The sequence below is a fragment of the Trichosurus vulpecula genome, chromosome 4 (genome assembly GCF_011100635.1).
Source record: "Trichosurus vulpecula isolate mTriVul1 chromosome 4, mTriVul1.pri, whole genome shotgun sequence".
Lineage (NCBI taxonomy): Eukaryota > Metazoa > Chordata > Mammalia > Diprotodontia > Phalangeridae > Trichosurus > Trichosurus vulpecula.
The window spans coordinates 241013698-241031599 of NC_050576.1; the positions used below are offsets into that span (position 1 = coordinate 241013698).

Here is a 17902-nt window from a genome sequence, read left to right on the forward strand (position 1 = left end):
GGTCACACACTGTGGAGATTCACAAATACACAGGTTTCCTCTTGGCATGGGATTGAAGCTGCAGCCAGCATTGAAGAGGTAGCCTAGAAAATGCTGGCCCACAGGTACACAGAGTATCACCATATGGAATATATTTCAATTTGAGTATTATTTTCTGAGTGCTTTCATGAAATGAATGCAAAACTTTTGAATGGAAATTGTGTTTTTAACCTGAAAAAGACACCTCATAAAGAAAAGGAAAAATTATCATAAAATCAAAGTATGTAAAGGCATTACTCTGAATTGACTAAATCATTGACCACATCAGAAATAACAATTTTCAATCAAGTTGACCCTAAAGTTAGACAAAGTTTGCCATATACCTATGAAATCCTAAAATATTTAAAATAACGATTTTTAAATGTGGCTTAGCTGAGAACCAGTCTGTAGGTTACATTGTAATCAGCATTCAGGCCTAAAGAAAAATCGTTGGAAGAGTTAGAGCACAAAGAACAAAGACAAGTATGTCTCTTAAAACTAAGCTATTAAGATCAAAACAAAACAGTCAAAGTTTTCAACTGTAAAAATAAATAATATTAAAGAACTGCAAACCAAATTGTTGCAATTGCAGTATAATAAAAATCTAAATTCTGATTTGGTTTAAGCAGTCATTGTACCCAGCAGATACTTACTAAATGTCTATCCATTGAATTGTAATAAACACTTATAAAATTTAAGGAACAATAAGCATTCCTAAGAGAAAAAAAGATTCATCACTATTCTTGTCATTCTATTTTTGCTGTTTTTTGTTTTATTGTGTTTCCAATACTACAAATATAAGAACTTCCCACTAACGGTTCATACTGTCAAGAACAAAAAAGATCAGGTGTACTGAAAAGATGCATATTTAGTAATATTTTCACACTTTTCCTAGAGATAGCCACTTCTTGCTTTATATTTTAAAAACAAAAGTAAAACATTTTAAAACAAAGCAATGAACAGTAAGAACAAAATTCTTACTTGATCCGCCTATCCCTGCTTAGATCTAGCATACTCTAACTCTCTTTCTTTTCACGGCTAGATTCCTTAAAAAAGCTGTTTATAACCTGTGCCTCTACTTTTTCTTCTCATTCTCGTTTTATCTCTTTTCCAGTTACCACTGATCCGTTACGAGCCAAAGCTAACAGCCTTTGCTCAATCCTCATCCCTCTGGATCACTCTGTAGACTCTGTCATTGCTGATCACTCTCTTCCCCTTGATAAACCCAGTAACTTAATCAATGCATAACTAAACCCTTCATAGCATTTTAAGGGAGTTTTAATTTACCAAGGTGCTTACTTCAACAAAATGCCATCAACCAGAGAGGGGCACATGCCTAGACTAAAGATGTAACCCATTTACCCTCCCTCTACCCCACCTTCAGAACAGACAAAAAAATGGAACTATTTAAACTTTGGAGACACTGTGCCCTCCTGTTTTTCCTCCTACCTCTCTGATCACTCCTTCTCAGTCTACTTTGCAGTATTTTCCTTCATCCAGGTCATACCCACTAACTGTGGGAATCCCCCCAGGCTCTAGTTATCCTTAGCCCTCTTCTCTTTTCCCTCTAACCTATTCTGCTTAGTGATCTCATAGGCTTCCATATATTCAGTTATCTCTATTCAGATTAAGTGGGCAGCTTTAGGCCTGAGCCTAAAAGGGCCAGGGCCTTCCACTGCATCCTGGGTCATCTCCAATCATCCTGATGAATATCAGGTCACTGGATCCAGATGGCTCTGGAGGGGAAAATGAGGCTGGTGGCCTTGCACAGCCCTGGCTCACTCAAATCAAAGTCAACTGCAAGGCACGTAAGCATTTCGCTGATGTCATGATCCTCTTCAAAAATGAAAGACAAAACACAACAACAATTCAGATAATTCTGCAATCTATTTCTCCAGCCATAACCCCTCTCTCCCTTGGCCTTTAGTGTAGCATCTCCAATGTCCAACTGGACATTTCAAATTGGATGACCTGTAGACATCTTAAATTCAACACGATTTAAAACTGAAGTCATTTTATTTCCTCCTCAAAGATGTCCTTATTTTCACTTTCATGTTACTATGAAGGGTACAACCATCCTCTCTCTCAGTTACCTGGTCTCATAACATAAGTACTATTTTTGACTCCTCATTATCATTTCACATAGCCAATCTGTTACCAAGTTCTGTCGAAGCTAGGTTAGAAATATCTTTTTGATAAGTCCTTACTCTACACACACACATAGACATTACCCTGATACAGACCTTCATCACCTCACACCTGGACTATTGTAATAAGAACCTTTAGTTGGTTTCCCTGCCTCTACTCTAGTCTCTTCCCACTCTAGCCCATTTTCTACTCAGCCATCAAATAAATCTTCCTAAAACATAAGTTTTACTGTGTCTCTCCTCTACTCAATAAACTTTAGTGGTTCCTTATTATGCCCAGGATCAAATATAAAGTCCTCTGTTTGACTTTCAAAATTCTTTGTAACCTGACCTTTCCTAGCTTTCTAATCCTCTTATACATGCTCTCCACTCCAGTGACACTGACCTCCTTGATGTTCCCCACACATGACACTCCACCTCTCTCCTGTGGGTTTTCACTCATGCCTTGAATTCTCTCCCTCTTCCCCACACATCCCAGCTTCCCTAAATTCCCTCAAGTCTCAGCTAAAGTCCCACCTACAAGAAGCCTTACTGATCCTCCTTAATGCTAGTGCCTTTCTTCTGAGAGTCCAACTATTTGCATACCATCTGACCCTTTAGACGCTGTTATTTTAAGGAAGGAAATCTTTTCGCATTTCTTGCATCCATATAACAACACAGTGCCTGGCACATAGCAAGTATATAATAAATGTTGTTGACTTCACTTGAATAATTCCAAAATAACCAGAAGAGAAAGCTTCAATATACAAACCATTCAACCAACCCTATTTCAACACCAACCAATATTGTTTATATCATAGAAATATCCTTACCCCTTTGAGGATGTAGCACACTTGATACTTTTTTCTGGTTATTCCAAATAACATCTTGAACTATGGAATCATCAGCATGTTCACTTAAACTACTCTCAGATATCCAGTGTCGATTTCCTGAAATAACAAAAAGCAAAATATAAATCTAACATTAGACACAAAGTCCATTTCCTTGATGTTTGTTATAAAAGTTTGTAGCACAGTTGATTTAGCGGTAAAAAGAGTATTTATTTATTGTATTATTAAATATATTTATTTATTTTGTCATTAATCTCTTTATTCTGTTATTAAATATAAAATGACATAAGTATACACTAATAAGAAAATGAGAATAATATTTTTACACAGTAAGTATTCCCTAAATATTTAATGAATTAAAATGGAAAACAAAAAAGATAATTTGATATTTAAAAAAATATTCGTGATAAGTATTCCAAAGATAGGTATTTATACATCAAGGTAGTTGTTTATAATAGATAATAATAGATGAATAAGTACATACATATTCCCATGGAAAATTCAAAACACAAAGAACATGTGGATGTAACTGAAACAAAACTTTTAAATTGGAGATTCTAACATACATCTTAAATCATGGCAGAGAGGTAGGGGAGAGCCAGAACAGAATATTTTACACATTATTATATAGGATCAGAGTATGTTGACTTAATTGTTTTTCTTTGTCACAAGGGAGGTTTATAACAACTATGTTGCTAGCAGCTGCTATGGGAGTGTAAGACCAATAACATCAGCACACAGGAGGGTTGCTAGCACAGGTTCTTTGATCTCCTTTTCTAAAGGAAAGCAACTTTAAGGGGTTAACAATCTTACTTTAATTAAACATACATATATCATTCACTTAGTTCAGAGGAAAAAGTCAGAACCCTGAACTTCAGAGAGAATACAAACAGAAACTACAAGCAGAAATTATAAACAGAGAAAATAATACAAATCAACAGACAGGCTTCTAATTGTCTGACCATAGAAACATATACATAGTTACCAGAGAGAGATGCACCAACATCTGAGTTTTCAAAGCCAGGGCAGGGCTCCTTTAACATCTATCCAGAGTCTCATCTGGCAACATCACACAAACATTCTTCCAATGAATGAGCCCTCAAAGCAAAACCTCCCCTCAGAGTACATATACCGTTTTCAATCAATGACTGTTGATGCAATCAAAGACCCGATTCAAACAAAGACGAGAGTCAATCAAAGGAACATGATTGAGGTAACCTGAGAATAAGTGGAGTCATTGATCCAGTAATCAAATTAATTAAAACAACATTTTTCTCCTTTTAAGATATGTGAATAATGGTACATGAAAATACTTTGATTCCAAAATTTCCTACTAATTTACAAATAAAATAGGCCCTCAGTTAAAATGATTTTTTTTAACTTTTGTCACAGAAAAATTTCTCACATTCTGATAACAACATTAGAATCATCTCATAGCTCTTTGCATAAAATTAGTTATGATTTTTGACTGGCAAATAGAAAAGGATGATTTTATTTATTACCCAATGCTGCCATAGTATCATTAATAGGGAGACTGTTTTAATGGAAAAAATGGTAACATACAACTTACAGCACTAAAATTTAAACTGATTTGACATAATTCTATCTTACCTGTGAGTGTAATCCTGCCATTAGAAGGGCTGATCTCTGATTTCATTGCCAGGTTTAATCTGAACCTTTCCTTAAAAGGGTATTTCCCAGAGACAAAGAATCTCTCAAGTCCTTGATATTGTTCAGCTATGGGCTTACTTCTCAGGGCAATTTTTTGTAACTAGGAAACAAAACATTTAACTAAACTAACTTGATCACTTATCAATATGAAGAAATAGATTTAAATCACAAACACTAAAAAAGGCATAATTCAAAATAATAGTCATTTGGAAATAACCATGACATAATCCAGCCTTATCTATGTGGGGATATGAAGAGTTCAGAAAACAAAATATCCATTTCTCGTCTAATTATTTTTCCTTTTTTTCCCTCTCATGTCTTTTTCCCTTACCAATTACCTAGGAATTATGGGAAATTACCTTCTAGAGAGCAATATACAGTTAATGAATGCCTATTGTCAAACCTTTCAGATTATTTGAACCCCAATAATCCAAACTGCTTTTGCTCTATGCTAAAAATCCCCTTTTCCTGCCTCAGCAACTTCAAAGACCAGGAGTATCTTTATTGTCTGTGGTGACAGAAAGTCTGCAGCCAGAGCTGTGGGCTAGAAACATTTGCATCTCTAAGTGACCCTACATTGTGAATTACCTTGTACCTAAGAACTAGCTTTCTTTGATAGAGAGATCATAAACTGCAGCTCTGAATTGTTACTTAAACCTTCTCTCTCTCTTGTTCAAGTTAATCAGAAGCTTGCTTCTGGTCCCATGATCATGTATCTGCTAGCTCCAAGGGAATAAATCTATACTAATTTTTATTTCACCTAGTCTGTTTGTCTCCTTTAACCAAGCTCTAGATTGACACTATACAGAAAAGAATTTTGTAGATTTTCTAAAACTACTAGTGGGGACAGAGCTTGTCCTACATGTGTTGCTCTTCCTGGTTTCAACTCCCTGGAAAAAGATGCCCTTCCCAATTTAAGCTTTTCACTTCTAACTTCATCACCATGCTGTTCTTCAAGGCTGGCAGGGCTATGGAGAGCAGGAGGGTGTGCCAAACTCCTCCCAATGCCTTCCTCTATGGAAGGCGGAAGCTAGACTCAACTCTCTGCAGTCTGCATCTGCTCTATCTGGTTTCAATTCCATGGAACAAGATGGTGCCTCACCTCTCCAGGAACCCCCTGGTCTCTTCTCCCCCCCTCCATTCCCTGCCTTCTAATGTGTGTTGTCCCCCCCCCCATTAGATTGTAACCTCCTTGAGGGCAGAAACTTTCTTTTTGTAATTGTATCCCCAGTGCTTAGCATAGTACCTGGCACATAGTAGGCACTTAACAGGTTCACTGGACTGAATTGGATTGGGTTATTACCACATATACAAGTGATATAAGTGAAAGAAATGTGAAGCCTGAAGCAAATGTTCTTGGACATTAGGGTTAATTCCTTTATGCTATGATTGAGGACCTATTATGTGTAAGGCACTGTTCACAGAGTGTATGAGAACACAGTGGAAGCTAACCTACTTCCAAGAAGAAGTAAAAGAAGTAACAGAGAGGACCAGCAGACAATTAACTATGATGTGAAAATCCAGGTTTTGTGCTATGAGACGTTTGAGGGAGAGGAGTGGGGAGGGTCTGAGAAAGCTTCCTGGAGAAGATGGTACCTGAGCTGGGCCTTAATGGGCAGGCAGGAAGGACTTCAGCAAGCCATTCTAAACATGGGGCTAATCGTCACCAAAGCCTCACAGACACAAAAGAGGCTACAAATGGGAGACAAAATAATGGGGGCTTTGATCTTTAACAAATGCTTGAAAATAATCTTTAGAGAACAACGAACAAAAAGTTAAAGTCATCTCCAATTTGAAAATTCTATGATCACATTAATAAAAGAATACTTTCTCCATGACGCTAATGTTTGGCTGTCGTTTTATAGAACTGTTTTCAAAGAAGTCCATCAGCCATAAATTGTATCTTTATGGGAGACAAAAAAAATGCCTTTAAATGGATGATCATCCAGAGACTCAAAAAATTCAGCTTTAGCCACATTCACCAACTATATAGTTTTAGCCACATTTTCTCTATGCTCTTAGACAAACACTTCTCACTATATTTTTCTCCCCTTTGGCCTCAGGCTTATTTACTTTTTGACTGGTGACTGAATTCCACTGGCAGATGGCAATGCAAAAGCTAAACAAAAACCACCATGGCAGCATTTTGTAAATCAAATTAGATCCTATGTAAATTTACTGCTTGTGCCAGCCATTGAAGGCTTCAGTTTAAGCATGCCCAATGTCCATAGCTTACTCAAGAGTCCACATGGGAAAAATCACTGGATTATTGTGTACAAAGGTTCATTTTCAGAAATGGTGGTCTCTTAAAATGGCATTCTTGCTTCTGGGAAAATGGAGGCCAGAGACACACATCTGATATTTGAGGCTTTTAGTAAATGCAGCTTTGCTTTTAGTTAAAAATTATTTCAAACAAGTTGAGAACTTCAGAAATCAAAGTTTCAAATAACTTTAAGAGTATATTAGGTTTAATTAATTTAATTTGCAGTTAATTAATAATTACAGCTTCAATGGTCCATCTTCTATGATATATTGAATCAAAATTTCAGAGGGACTTTAGAGGTCATTAACCACCATACCAATAATTCTCCTCCTGCTCCATCTAATTCTTCTTCTCAGAGGGACTTTAGATGTCTTTTACCTCTACATAGTGATTCTCCTCCTCCCTCTCATTCTTCTCCTTTTTCTCTTTAAAGTCCAATCCACTATCTTTGCACTGTGAGTGCAAAAATGGTGCAAAAGCAAAAGCAATAGAAAGTAACAGAATCCCAGTCACAATGATGCTCAGTAGGGCCTTTGTCCATCCTAGACTTTTATTATAGATGAAGATCATGAGACCTATAAATATCTTAGTCTCTAAATATCTTGGTCTCTATCAGATATGAACCCATGAAGAAAGCTACGGTTAGGAGACTTGCTGGCATCCCAAAGTCAAAGATGAATAGGAAGAACTTGTTTAATTAACAACTGCAGCAGAGTTTACCTGAGGCATACAAAATTCTACTCTAGCCTTTTATTTTAATTCTCTGTGAATCCTTATGTCTCAAGTGTGTTTCTTATAAATAATATACTGCTGGGTTTCACCATGGATATAAGCATTTATCTTTAACTTTTTTTAATATTGTATTCCAATATCACACTCCTTCAATATAGTAGCTTCCAAGTCTTCTGTGATATTTATAGTACCTTTGTATTTGAATTTTTTTAAGCTGCCTACAAGTATTTCTATTTGAACTTGAAGTTATGGATTCTGGTTATGCCATTTGCTGGGACTTTTTACTTTGGGGTTTCTTTTAATGGATAGTTAGTGAATTCTTCCCATTTTCACTTTGATTTCAAGCTTTAATAGATTTCAGGAAATTTTCATTTATAATATTTTGAAATATGAAGGTTTTTTGATGTTTTGAAGTAGTCTGATGATACTCCAATGATCATTTATGGGCCTATATTTCAGGTCATATCTTTGTTGTGTTTTCTTCAAAAATAAATACTTAAAATTTTAATATTTTGTTTTGTTCTAATATTCCCTGTCATATAATAGACTCATTGATTTCTGTTTGACCCATTTTAATTTTCAGGAAACCCATTTCTCAGGAAAGGTTTGCAAAGAGAATTCTGGAAAATGGCAGAGTGGGTGAGAAAACTTTCAGTTCTCCAAATTTCCTACACAAAAAAGACAGAACATCACCTCAGAGCAGCAGAAATATACAAATGGTGAAGCAGTTGCCCTCTTAAGACATTTGAGAAAACCCTAGGAAAGACCCGACCACCAAGGATGGAGATTTGGCTTGAGTGAAGTTCGTGCACCTCCAGACAAGCTCTGTAGAATCAACAAACAAGTCCTGGGGTCATCCAGGTTAAGAGGCAGTCTCAGCCTTAGAAACTTTCATCTTGAAGACAGTGTGGGGGTCTGATGGCTAAGTAGAAGATTGAAGGACCTTCCACTGTCAAGGTATGCTAAGCACAGCTGTGCTGATCAGATGTGTCCTGGGCTGTGGCTGTGAGGAGAAGGAGGTAGCACACACCTGGTAAGTGCAATAGCAAGGGGCAGGGATTTTGTTGGCTGTGAGAGCAGGAGAGGACACTCCCTGGTTTCAGTTCTGGGACAGAGAGAATAGCTGTAGTTTGCAATCACTGGAGGGACCACAAGGAGCAAGACCATTTGAAGGCCAGTGTGGCTACGGGCCCTAGCAGTGGCTTAGGAGTTGAGAGGAGAGCCCAAAATTGTCCCCATGACAGATCTCAGAAAATAACAGTAAGAAGGCCCTGAGGCTTGGGGCAGCATCCCCAATACCTTAAGACTAAAACTTGATTACACTGATAGCTGCTAAAAACAAAAATAAATAAATAAATGAAAAATTATTAAGCAAAGGAGAAAGTACCCAACCATAGTTAGTTACTACTGGGATAGAAAAGATATGATTTCATATTCAGAGGAAGATAATGGGCCCAAAAAAACACTCCTTTTTCAATGAAAATTTTTCAATAAGAATTTTCTCATTTTTCTTTATTTCTTCATTTTCTTCAGAGGCAATTTCCCTTGATAATTTCTAGTAATATTATATCAGGATTCTTTTTTAATCATAATTTTCAGGTAGTCCAATTATTCTTATATTATTTCTCCTCAATCTCTTCTCCAGATTGGTTGTTTTTCAGAGAAGATGCTTCACTTTCTCTCTTTTCTTTTCATTCTTTTGATTTGTTTTATGATCTCTTGGTGCCTTAGAATGTCATTAGCTTCCTCTTGCCCAGTTCTAGTTTTCAAAGAATTATTCTCCTCCTTAAGTTTTGATTCTCTATTTCCAGTTGGTTGAATATAGAGAAGCACAGAAAGATTTATATAAACTGATACAAAATGAAAAAAGTAGAACCAAGAAAATAATACACAGTAACTAAGAAAAGTAAAACAAAAGAATAACTACAAAGAAACTGAACAGTGCATAATCATAATGACCAACCTTAGTCCCAAAGAAGCAACAGTCCCTTCTTTGCACTCATGGGAGAAGATGGGGAAGGGAAGAGGATAAGCATTTATATAGCACCCAATATGTGCTAGACATATGCTAAGTACTTAATGAACTAATTTTTGTTTCATTTGATCCTCACAACAACTCTGTGAGGTAAATGTTGTTATTATCTGCATTTTGCAGTTCAAGAAACTGAGGCAGAGAGAGGTTAGGGTCACACAGTAAGTATCTGAAGCCAGATGTGAGTTCAGGTCCTCATGACTCCAAGCCCATGGCTCTATCCACTGTGCCACTTAACTGCCTCCTGAGTACTGGATCCCATATAATGTTGGATATCCAATATAATGTTAGTTATGATTGAAGTGGTTAATTTTGCTCAACTTATTCTCATCCTTTTTATATTTGGCATAAAAGATACCTCTCTAGAAGGAAAAGGAGGGAGGATATATTGATAAGTAAAGGCAATATAAAAATTAAGGATACATAATTTTAAAATGAATTGATGCTACTCAAAGTAAAGTCAAATACAACACGTAACAAATACTTTTTAAATGTTTTACTTTTTGATATTAACTAATTCACTATGCCCATTTATAGACCAGATGTAGCATGCATGTGATAATGGATAGTAATCAACAGTTTTTGTCTCATTTTTCCCCACTATAATGACTTATTCACTCACTGCTTTCATCTCCCCTCCAAAAAAACTGTATTTTTTCATTTATTCCTTTGGTCCACTGAAAAAAACATTTTTTGCCATGATTAGACAATGCATTTTTGTTCCTACTTAAACCAGCACATGCCACAGATTCAGATACCATATATATTATGTGAATTCATGTATATGAAACATATTCATATATCTTTATAACAAGTAACTTATTAAGTAACATCTAGATAAAGGGATTTTTGTACTGAATTATTATTCAGGGCAGTGAATTTCATCATTCAGAATGCATAATATACTATCACAATGTATCAGTTATCATTTTCTGATAGAGACCTTTTTGCTCTGATGGTTATTCACTGTAACAGGATCTGACTTTTAATTCTTTATCACTCACTCTCAGATGAGTTAGTTACTAAGCTGCTATTAGATCAAAATGCTGTCTCTCTATAATAAATATTAATCCTCTTTCTATCAATGTGAAATTCACTGGTCAAATTATAGAGTATAATTAGATGAGGAAACAATTTTAAATCATTAAACAACCTATTGCTTTACCTTGGAAGACTTCATAGATCTACCTTCTTGTGAATTACTGTTTTCATGAAGACTGTTCCCTTCCAGGGAACCTTTGCAATTGTATGTCAGTCTGTCACCATGGGAATCCCCTAAACCCACACTATGGTGGTAAGGGGTCCTTTGATGTGAAGCATGGATTTTCTCATCAGGTTTTCTATTTTCCAATAAAAAGCTTTTCTCTTTTGTTACATTTTTTTCATTAGAAACAGTCAACACTCTTTCTGTTGTTCGAGGAGAATCTGAAATGGAGCTTCTTGATAATGAAACTACAATAAAAACAAACAATAGATGATATAACCATACTGTGTGAAAGTTAAATAGGGCATAGATCTATAAATAAACATGCTATAATGGACTTTTATCAAACTATTTAAAAGTGGTTTGGTGTGAAAGTATTATGTGTATTCCACATGTGAGATGTGTATGTGTAGACACACATCAGTTTATAGGTATTGTTAATATAATATATAAAATGCACCAAGGGGGAAATTGGGAAATCAGGAGACCTGGCCTGTAGCCCAAGTTCTGACACCAACTACTTGAAAAGCATTGGGGAGGCCATGTTTCTTTTGTAGGCAATTCTTTATCTACTACAGAATGAAGAGTTTGACCTATGTCATTTCTAATGATTCATTAGATCCATTTTAACATTCTAGATATGGAAAAGTCTGAATTTTTCTTATAGCTGATTCAGCTGGGGAATTTTCCCCCCTCAAACTTTACAAGGGCACTATTAATGAGCAGTGGAGTCATCTCCAGTTGTCCTGATCTATTATCTTGCCACTGGACCCAGATGGCTCTGGAGGAGAAAGTGAGAATGGTGACTTTGCACAGCCCTCCCCCATTTAAATTCAATTCACTTTCAAGTCGTGGCATCACCTTCTTGATATCATGGTTCTCCTTGAGGACAAAGGGAAAATAACAATAGTGTGCAGCACAACTGAAGCAATTAGAGTTTTACTCTTCTTTAAATGTCCATTGATGAAGAGTAGTCAACGGGCACACAACACAAGGGCCAAGGACACAGGATTTAGTGGGCAAACCTGCTTCTGGGTAACCAAAATTATGCATAGGAGTACAAAGTTGACATCCCAAAGAATTACCACTGCATTTGGTTTCAGCCCTCTCAGTCTAATTTTTGAGGAAAAAAAATCTTTCTGATTTTTTGTGTGGTTTTTTTTTTCTTGTTTGATTTGGTTTTTGCAATACAATGGTGCAATTTCTCTGGTCTAAATGGAGCAGCCAGCTGACTGTCCATTCCACTAAAAGTGTCATAACTACGAAGTCACTAAGAGGCCTACAAACAATGGAGGCCATGGCTTCACAGACAAAATTTGGGCTGCTTGTTGTGCTAACAGGTTCCACATAGCCTGGCAAAGATGCAAAACATTTAGACCTAAATATTAAAGAACTGCTCGGTCTGTTCAAATTAAGCTGCAATTTGAATTCAAAGAGGGAAAGTGATGCCTAAGTATCTATATTATCAATAACAGACAGAGATCTCTCCATGAGAGATACTTTACTGAGGAAAATCAAATTCCTAAAGCTCTTGGAGTTTATACTGATTTCAAAGCACCATTAACACTCAGGGGTAGATGGGCCCTCAAAGCCTGAAGAAATGGCCCCTTGTTCCTAAAGAAGAATTCCCCTGATACACAGTCAGTATGGGGCAGAGACACTCCTACCAGGGGCAGCCCAGTTTTGGACAGCTCTTTTTCCTGACCTGAAGCCTTAATTTCCCACTTTGCACCTTCCACTCAATACATCTAATGCTCTCCTCTGGGGACAAGTAGTACCAATCAACTCTCATCCTCGGGACAGACCTGCCTCAACTTTGTTTTTATTCAATGTCTTAATCCTGAGGTTACTATAAGCAACGAACTCCAGTTTGCCTGGCCAAAAGTAGGTGTATAGGACACGTACGCTATAAATTTATATACATATGTAAATGTAATACAAAAATTCTCTGATTTCATGCTGTACAAGGGCTGTTCACTTACGAATTACTAGGTCATAGAAATTAAGCATCTAACATGACCATGGGCTAAGTACCTGTATAGACATCCAAATATGACCATACTTAAAAAGATAGTGACACATCAATTCCTTGACCTAATCCGAGGATGAAAGCCATTTCCTTCACCAGGCTCTGAGGTCTGCAGCATGCATGAGGCAGACTGGAGTCTGCAATGGCACAGCATGTGATAATGGAAGGCTCGTTGAGTCTTTTATTAAGCTTAATTTTATTAAGGGGATTTGTTCTGTGAAGTTTGGATTCACTCAAAGGGCTACACTTGAGGACCTAAAGGACCACATGTGGCCCCGAGGGCCCAGGTACCCCACCCCAGATCCAAAAGCTCCACTAATGAATGGCTCAGACCATAATGTGGGAAGAGAAAATAATGGCTTTTAGAGAAACTCTCTTTGGTGGCTTTGTCTCACAGAGGTAAATATTGTTGAAGTTAATGGAAATTTGTTAAAATAAGTACTTACTAAAAGATTTCATATTTGTCATTTTCTTTTTACTATTATATTTTTATTATTTATTTTTTAATATTATGCAAATATAGATATAGATGTAGATGAGACCTCAGAGGCAACCTATTCCAACCTCTTCATTTTACAAATGAGGAAACTGAGGCTTAGAGAGGCTATGTTACTTTTCCCATGCCACACAAGTAGTCTTAGAGGCAGATTTGAACCCAGGTCCTCTGACTCCACAGCCAGGAACCTTTCCACTGCACCTAGTCTCCACCTGTCTTTTTTTTCCCCCTTTCTTTGTCTTTAGTTCTTATTTTAACAAATCCAGAGCTAGAAACTATATTTCTTTATTTTACAACTTATTGATTAGAATTATAATAGAAATGTAATTGTGATTTCAGAATAAACTATAATATTACAGTTTTTACAAATGTAAATTAGTATTAGTTTAAATTATATTAACATTTATAATGAGGATTTTTTTTAATCACACCTTTCAAAGTATCTTTGGAGGCTGAAGAGATTATTCTGCTGCATTGAGAAAACAGGTCTTTATCCTTAGTTAAATATCCATGCTGTCTCATGGCCTTCATCAGTGAAAGGGATAAGTCTTTTCCAAAGTGAAAATCATTCTTCTGATATTGATGAACTGCCCAACTTCAGTTCAGAAACAAGAAAAAAAGTGGGAAAAAATAAATCAAAGAAATTAAAAAACAACAACAAAGAACTCAGTTTAACAAAGCAAACACAGAAGAACCTCAATTTGCTTTAATAATTAGAAAGCAAGGCATTCTGCTTAATATTCTGGTTGAGTTCGGTTTTGTTTCACCCTTATAATTGGAACATTTTTAATTTTAAAAAATTCTCTCCTTCCCATTCCAATTCTCCCAATTAAGAAAAGAAAGAAAAAAAAGAAAACTTTTCAGAAAACTTAATCACTTATAAATTAGAGTCTACCAATAAAACACATACAACATATACCATCAGTATGCATGAATGTGTGTATCTTTACCAATAAGCACAGCTACATTATTTTTTTCATTTTAAGATCTCAAAACCATATAATTTTCAGAAATTGAAATATTTATGTTAATTAGTATTTTGAATATAAGTGAATTGGCATAGAAACTCACTTGTAATTTTTTTAAAGTTTTCTTTAGAAACAAGTACACTCCTACTGTCTACTCTAACACCACCTAATTTTGTTTTTTATCAACAAGCAGACAGTTAGAAAACTATGATGCTGGTGTTGCCATTCAATTCCCTATCTATCCATTTACGCAACAAATGACCATTAAGCACTGACCATGTGCCAGGCACGATATAAGGCAAGGATGTCAAAGATGCAGCCCACAGGCTGCACTGAGGCCTGTAACACTCCCAAGTTTGCCCTGACCCAGATTAAAATGGAATTGGGAATTTTTTTTTAATAAGTAAAAATACACCAGAACTTAGATAACATTAATATGTAATTTTCTAGGTCAATGTATGTCCCACAGAGATTCTTAGGCACAGTTTGGTGATCCCCATTTCTACCTAAGTCTGACACCCCTGGTGTTGGTACTGCATATAGAAAAACAAAAACAAACCAGTCTGTGCCTTCAAAGTCACTATCAGCAGAACCTTAAGGGGGAAAAAAAGAACAAACCCAACTGAGATGATCACTTTGTAGAGCCAGACAAAAAGGTAGCAATTCAATCAAGTTTTGGGGATCAGCTCAGTTTAGCTGTATTGATGGGGGCACAGTTCACCGACCACTCTATGTTGGTGGTGTGGCCAGGTGGCCGCAGGATAGAACTGGCGTAGAGACAGGAAGACGTGAGTGAAAATCCTACCTCTTCTGGCATGACGGTATGTCACTGGAACCATCCCTTCAACATGATTAAAACGGTATTAGAAGAGTATCGGTCCAGAAAAACTATTCAGAGTTCATAATAACCAGAGCAAACCTCGACAGCACAGTTTCCAGGAGGTCACTGCAGGTGTTCTCTCCTTCTGATGTGTGCTCCAGGGAAGGTGGCACTGGATTTGTTTGGGGAACGCCTGAGTTGGAATCCTACCTCACACCCTCACTCCCCATGTCATTGTGTGCAGATGATTGAACCTCTCAGTCTATCAAATGAGCACAATACTAGCCCCTGCATCACAGGGTTTGCGAGGGTTAAGTGAGATAACATATGAAAATCACTGGTGATGATGATGACAAATCAGCAATAAGTCACATGCAAATTTAAACACAGCTTAAATAAAATATTTGGCAAAATTCAGTTGAACTATTTAGTCAGCATGCATTTACCACCAGAGAGACTGATAATTACAATTTTAAAGTACTTTCTTCTTTAAGCAACTAAATCATACCAACTTAAAAGAAACTTAGACACAAAGTGGGTGCCCATTGATTGGAAATGGATGACCAAATTATGGCATGTGAAAGCAATGGAATAGTAACATGCCAAAGCAGTAATGAATATGAGGGATTCTAAGAAATCTTGGAAGCAACATGGGAAATGAAAATGACACTTAGAGACACAAATGAGAAGCCAGATGTGATTTTAGTCCCAGAGAACAAATGATGATTCCCATACCCCTCCACCATAGAGAGGTGAGCAGTACCAGGTAGGGGATGCTGAGTGATGAGCTGACAAAGTCACTAAAGGCAGCTCATCTTGACTGTTCTGTGGGGTGGATGGTATATCTGGGAAGTGCATGTGGAGTGAAAACAAAGGGAATAGATACTAATGCTGAAATCAATCTGTCTTATCGATGACCTCTTACCTTTCTTGACTATCAGTGTCAGCCAATTCAACTTTGTAAGGCACAAAATCCCCTGATTCTCCAGGTTCCTCTTCATATTTCTTATCAAAAATAAGTTGTGAAATATCAATATAATGCAATATGCTCATCATAAAGCAGTTAACTTGGTGGTTATACAGATTTCGTTTTCATCCCAATACTGACCCCAGGAATTCTGAATCTTGGGAGTTGTAAAATGTATCATCATTCTACATGAACCAAATATGAATTTAAGTTCCTTACTAACTGAATATTCTGGCTTCCTTCCCATAAAAAAATATCAATACATATATCCTATTCAATAAAAATCAAATGACAAAATGAGGCAAAGAAAACCAGAAGAAAATCTATACAGATCACAAGTCATCAAATGGCTTTCAAAACTGGGTGTATACTATGGCAGAACAGCGAGACACCTACAGAGGGAGGTGGATAAAGTCATTAAATATATAGTTTAAAATGTATTTTCTCCACTCTAGTGAAAATTTTCCAGGACTTACTAGTAATAGATATTCAAGGCAGAAAGAATGCTGTCACTGAACACAGCAAAGCTTACCAAAATTTTAAAAATTATTTCTTTTAAAAAATCAATTTATACGTAATTTTTCAAGAGCACATCCCTTGTGTAACACTGGGTGAGGGGTCCATATTATACCATCATAAATAACTGCCAATTCTAAGGTAGAATAAAATGAATTTATAATAAGAATTTGCTTTTCTACATACGTGCTATAGCACTAATACTAAATCAACTGTATCTGCAAATGAGCCTTCATACTCCTGAAAAGCTGAGCCTCAGTTCAGCTGGCAAATTTGTCCTTCTATTCTCTGGAAATGCATCAACTGGATTTTTGTTCTATAAGTACATTAAATTCCATCAGTTCTACCTTTCCTCCTTAATGACTTCTAATTTTTAATTCTCAAAAATGAGTTTCTATACTGTGTTATGTATTACTATTTACGGAGAAGTAATGTCATTCTTCATGAGACACTCACATCATCGAGTTCCACTATACGCACAGATGACTCAGGGCTCTCTAATTCAGGTTGTTGTTGTAGGAAAGGATCTGGATAACTTTCTTTCAGCTCTTCCACTAGTAAAGTGGAAGTAAAACAAGAAAAAAGCATCACTCATCAAAGAACATTTCTTACCTGTTGATTTATTTTCTTAAAAATAGTATAATCATTGGCACAAAGATGGTATTCTCCTTTACATTCCCATGAGGGTATAAAGGGCTGTCAGTTTCCACAAGTGAAATATAAATTTTAATGATACAATTAAAACCATTTTTTCATGAAAGTAAGAGACTCTGGTTCTCACAAAAGCTCACAAGTGAAATACAAATTTTAGCACATAATCAAAATATTGAATTAATGCAAGATCATTTGTTCCTTCTCGCAAAAGCCCATGACAGAAGTGAAATAATTTTAAGTTTGAAAATCTGATGTAGCAGAGAGAGAGCTGGTCTTGAAATCAAGAAATCACAGCTAGACGTTCAGCCTCTGCTGCAGATGGGCTGTGTGACCCTGAGAAAATCATTTAACCTCTGAGTGCAATAGACCAGAGGGACCAAACATGCTGCCATGAGCACATGTGGCCCAAATGGATTCAAATAGAATTGGAAAATACTTAATAAAATAAATTCAATAAAACATATATAATACTTTTAAAATAGTCAATATGCTGCCCATGGGGATTCTTATGTATGGGTTGGTGGTCCCCATTTCTATCTGAGATCAACATCAGTG

At 36.4% G+C, this 17902-nt stretch overlaps 1 protein-coding gene across 1 annotated transcript in view; it reads right to left on the reverse strand.

Moving 5' to 3' along the window:
- ZBBX (zinc finger B-box domain containing) overlaps positions 1-17902 on the reverse strand; it is a 114855-nt gene that overhangs the window by 30779 nt on the left and 66174 nt on the right. The window contains exons 11-16 of the mRNA XM_036756074.1: positions 17150-17247; positions 16136-16215; positions 13854-14017; positions 10859-11145; positions 4607-4766; positions 2978-3094 (exon numbers count right to left, since the gene is read on the reverse strand). Of these exons, the coding sequence (XP_036611969.1) occupies positions 2978-3094; positions 4607-4766; positions 10859-11145; positions 13854-14017; positions 16136-16215; positions 17150-17247 (906 nt within the window). The remainder of the gene's footprint in view (positions 1-2977; positions 3095-4606; positions 4767-10858; positions 11146-13853; positions 14018-16135; positions 16216-17149; positions 17248-17902) is intronic.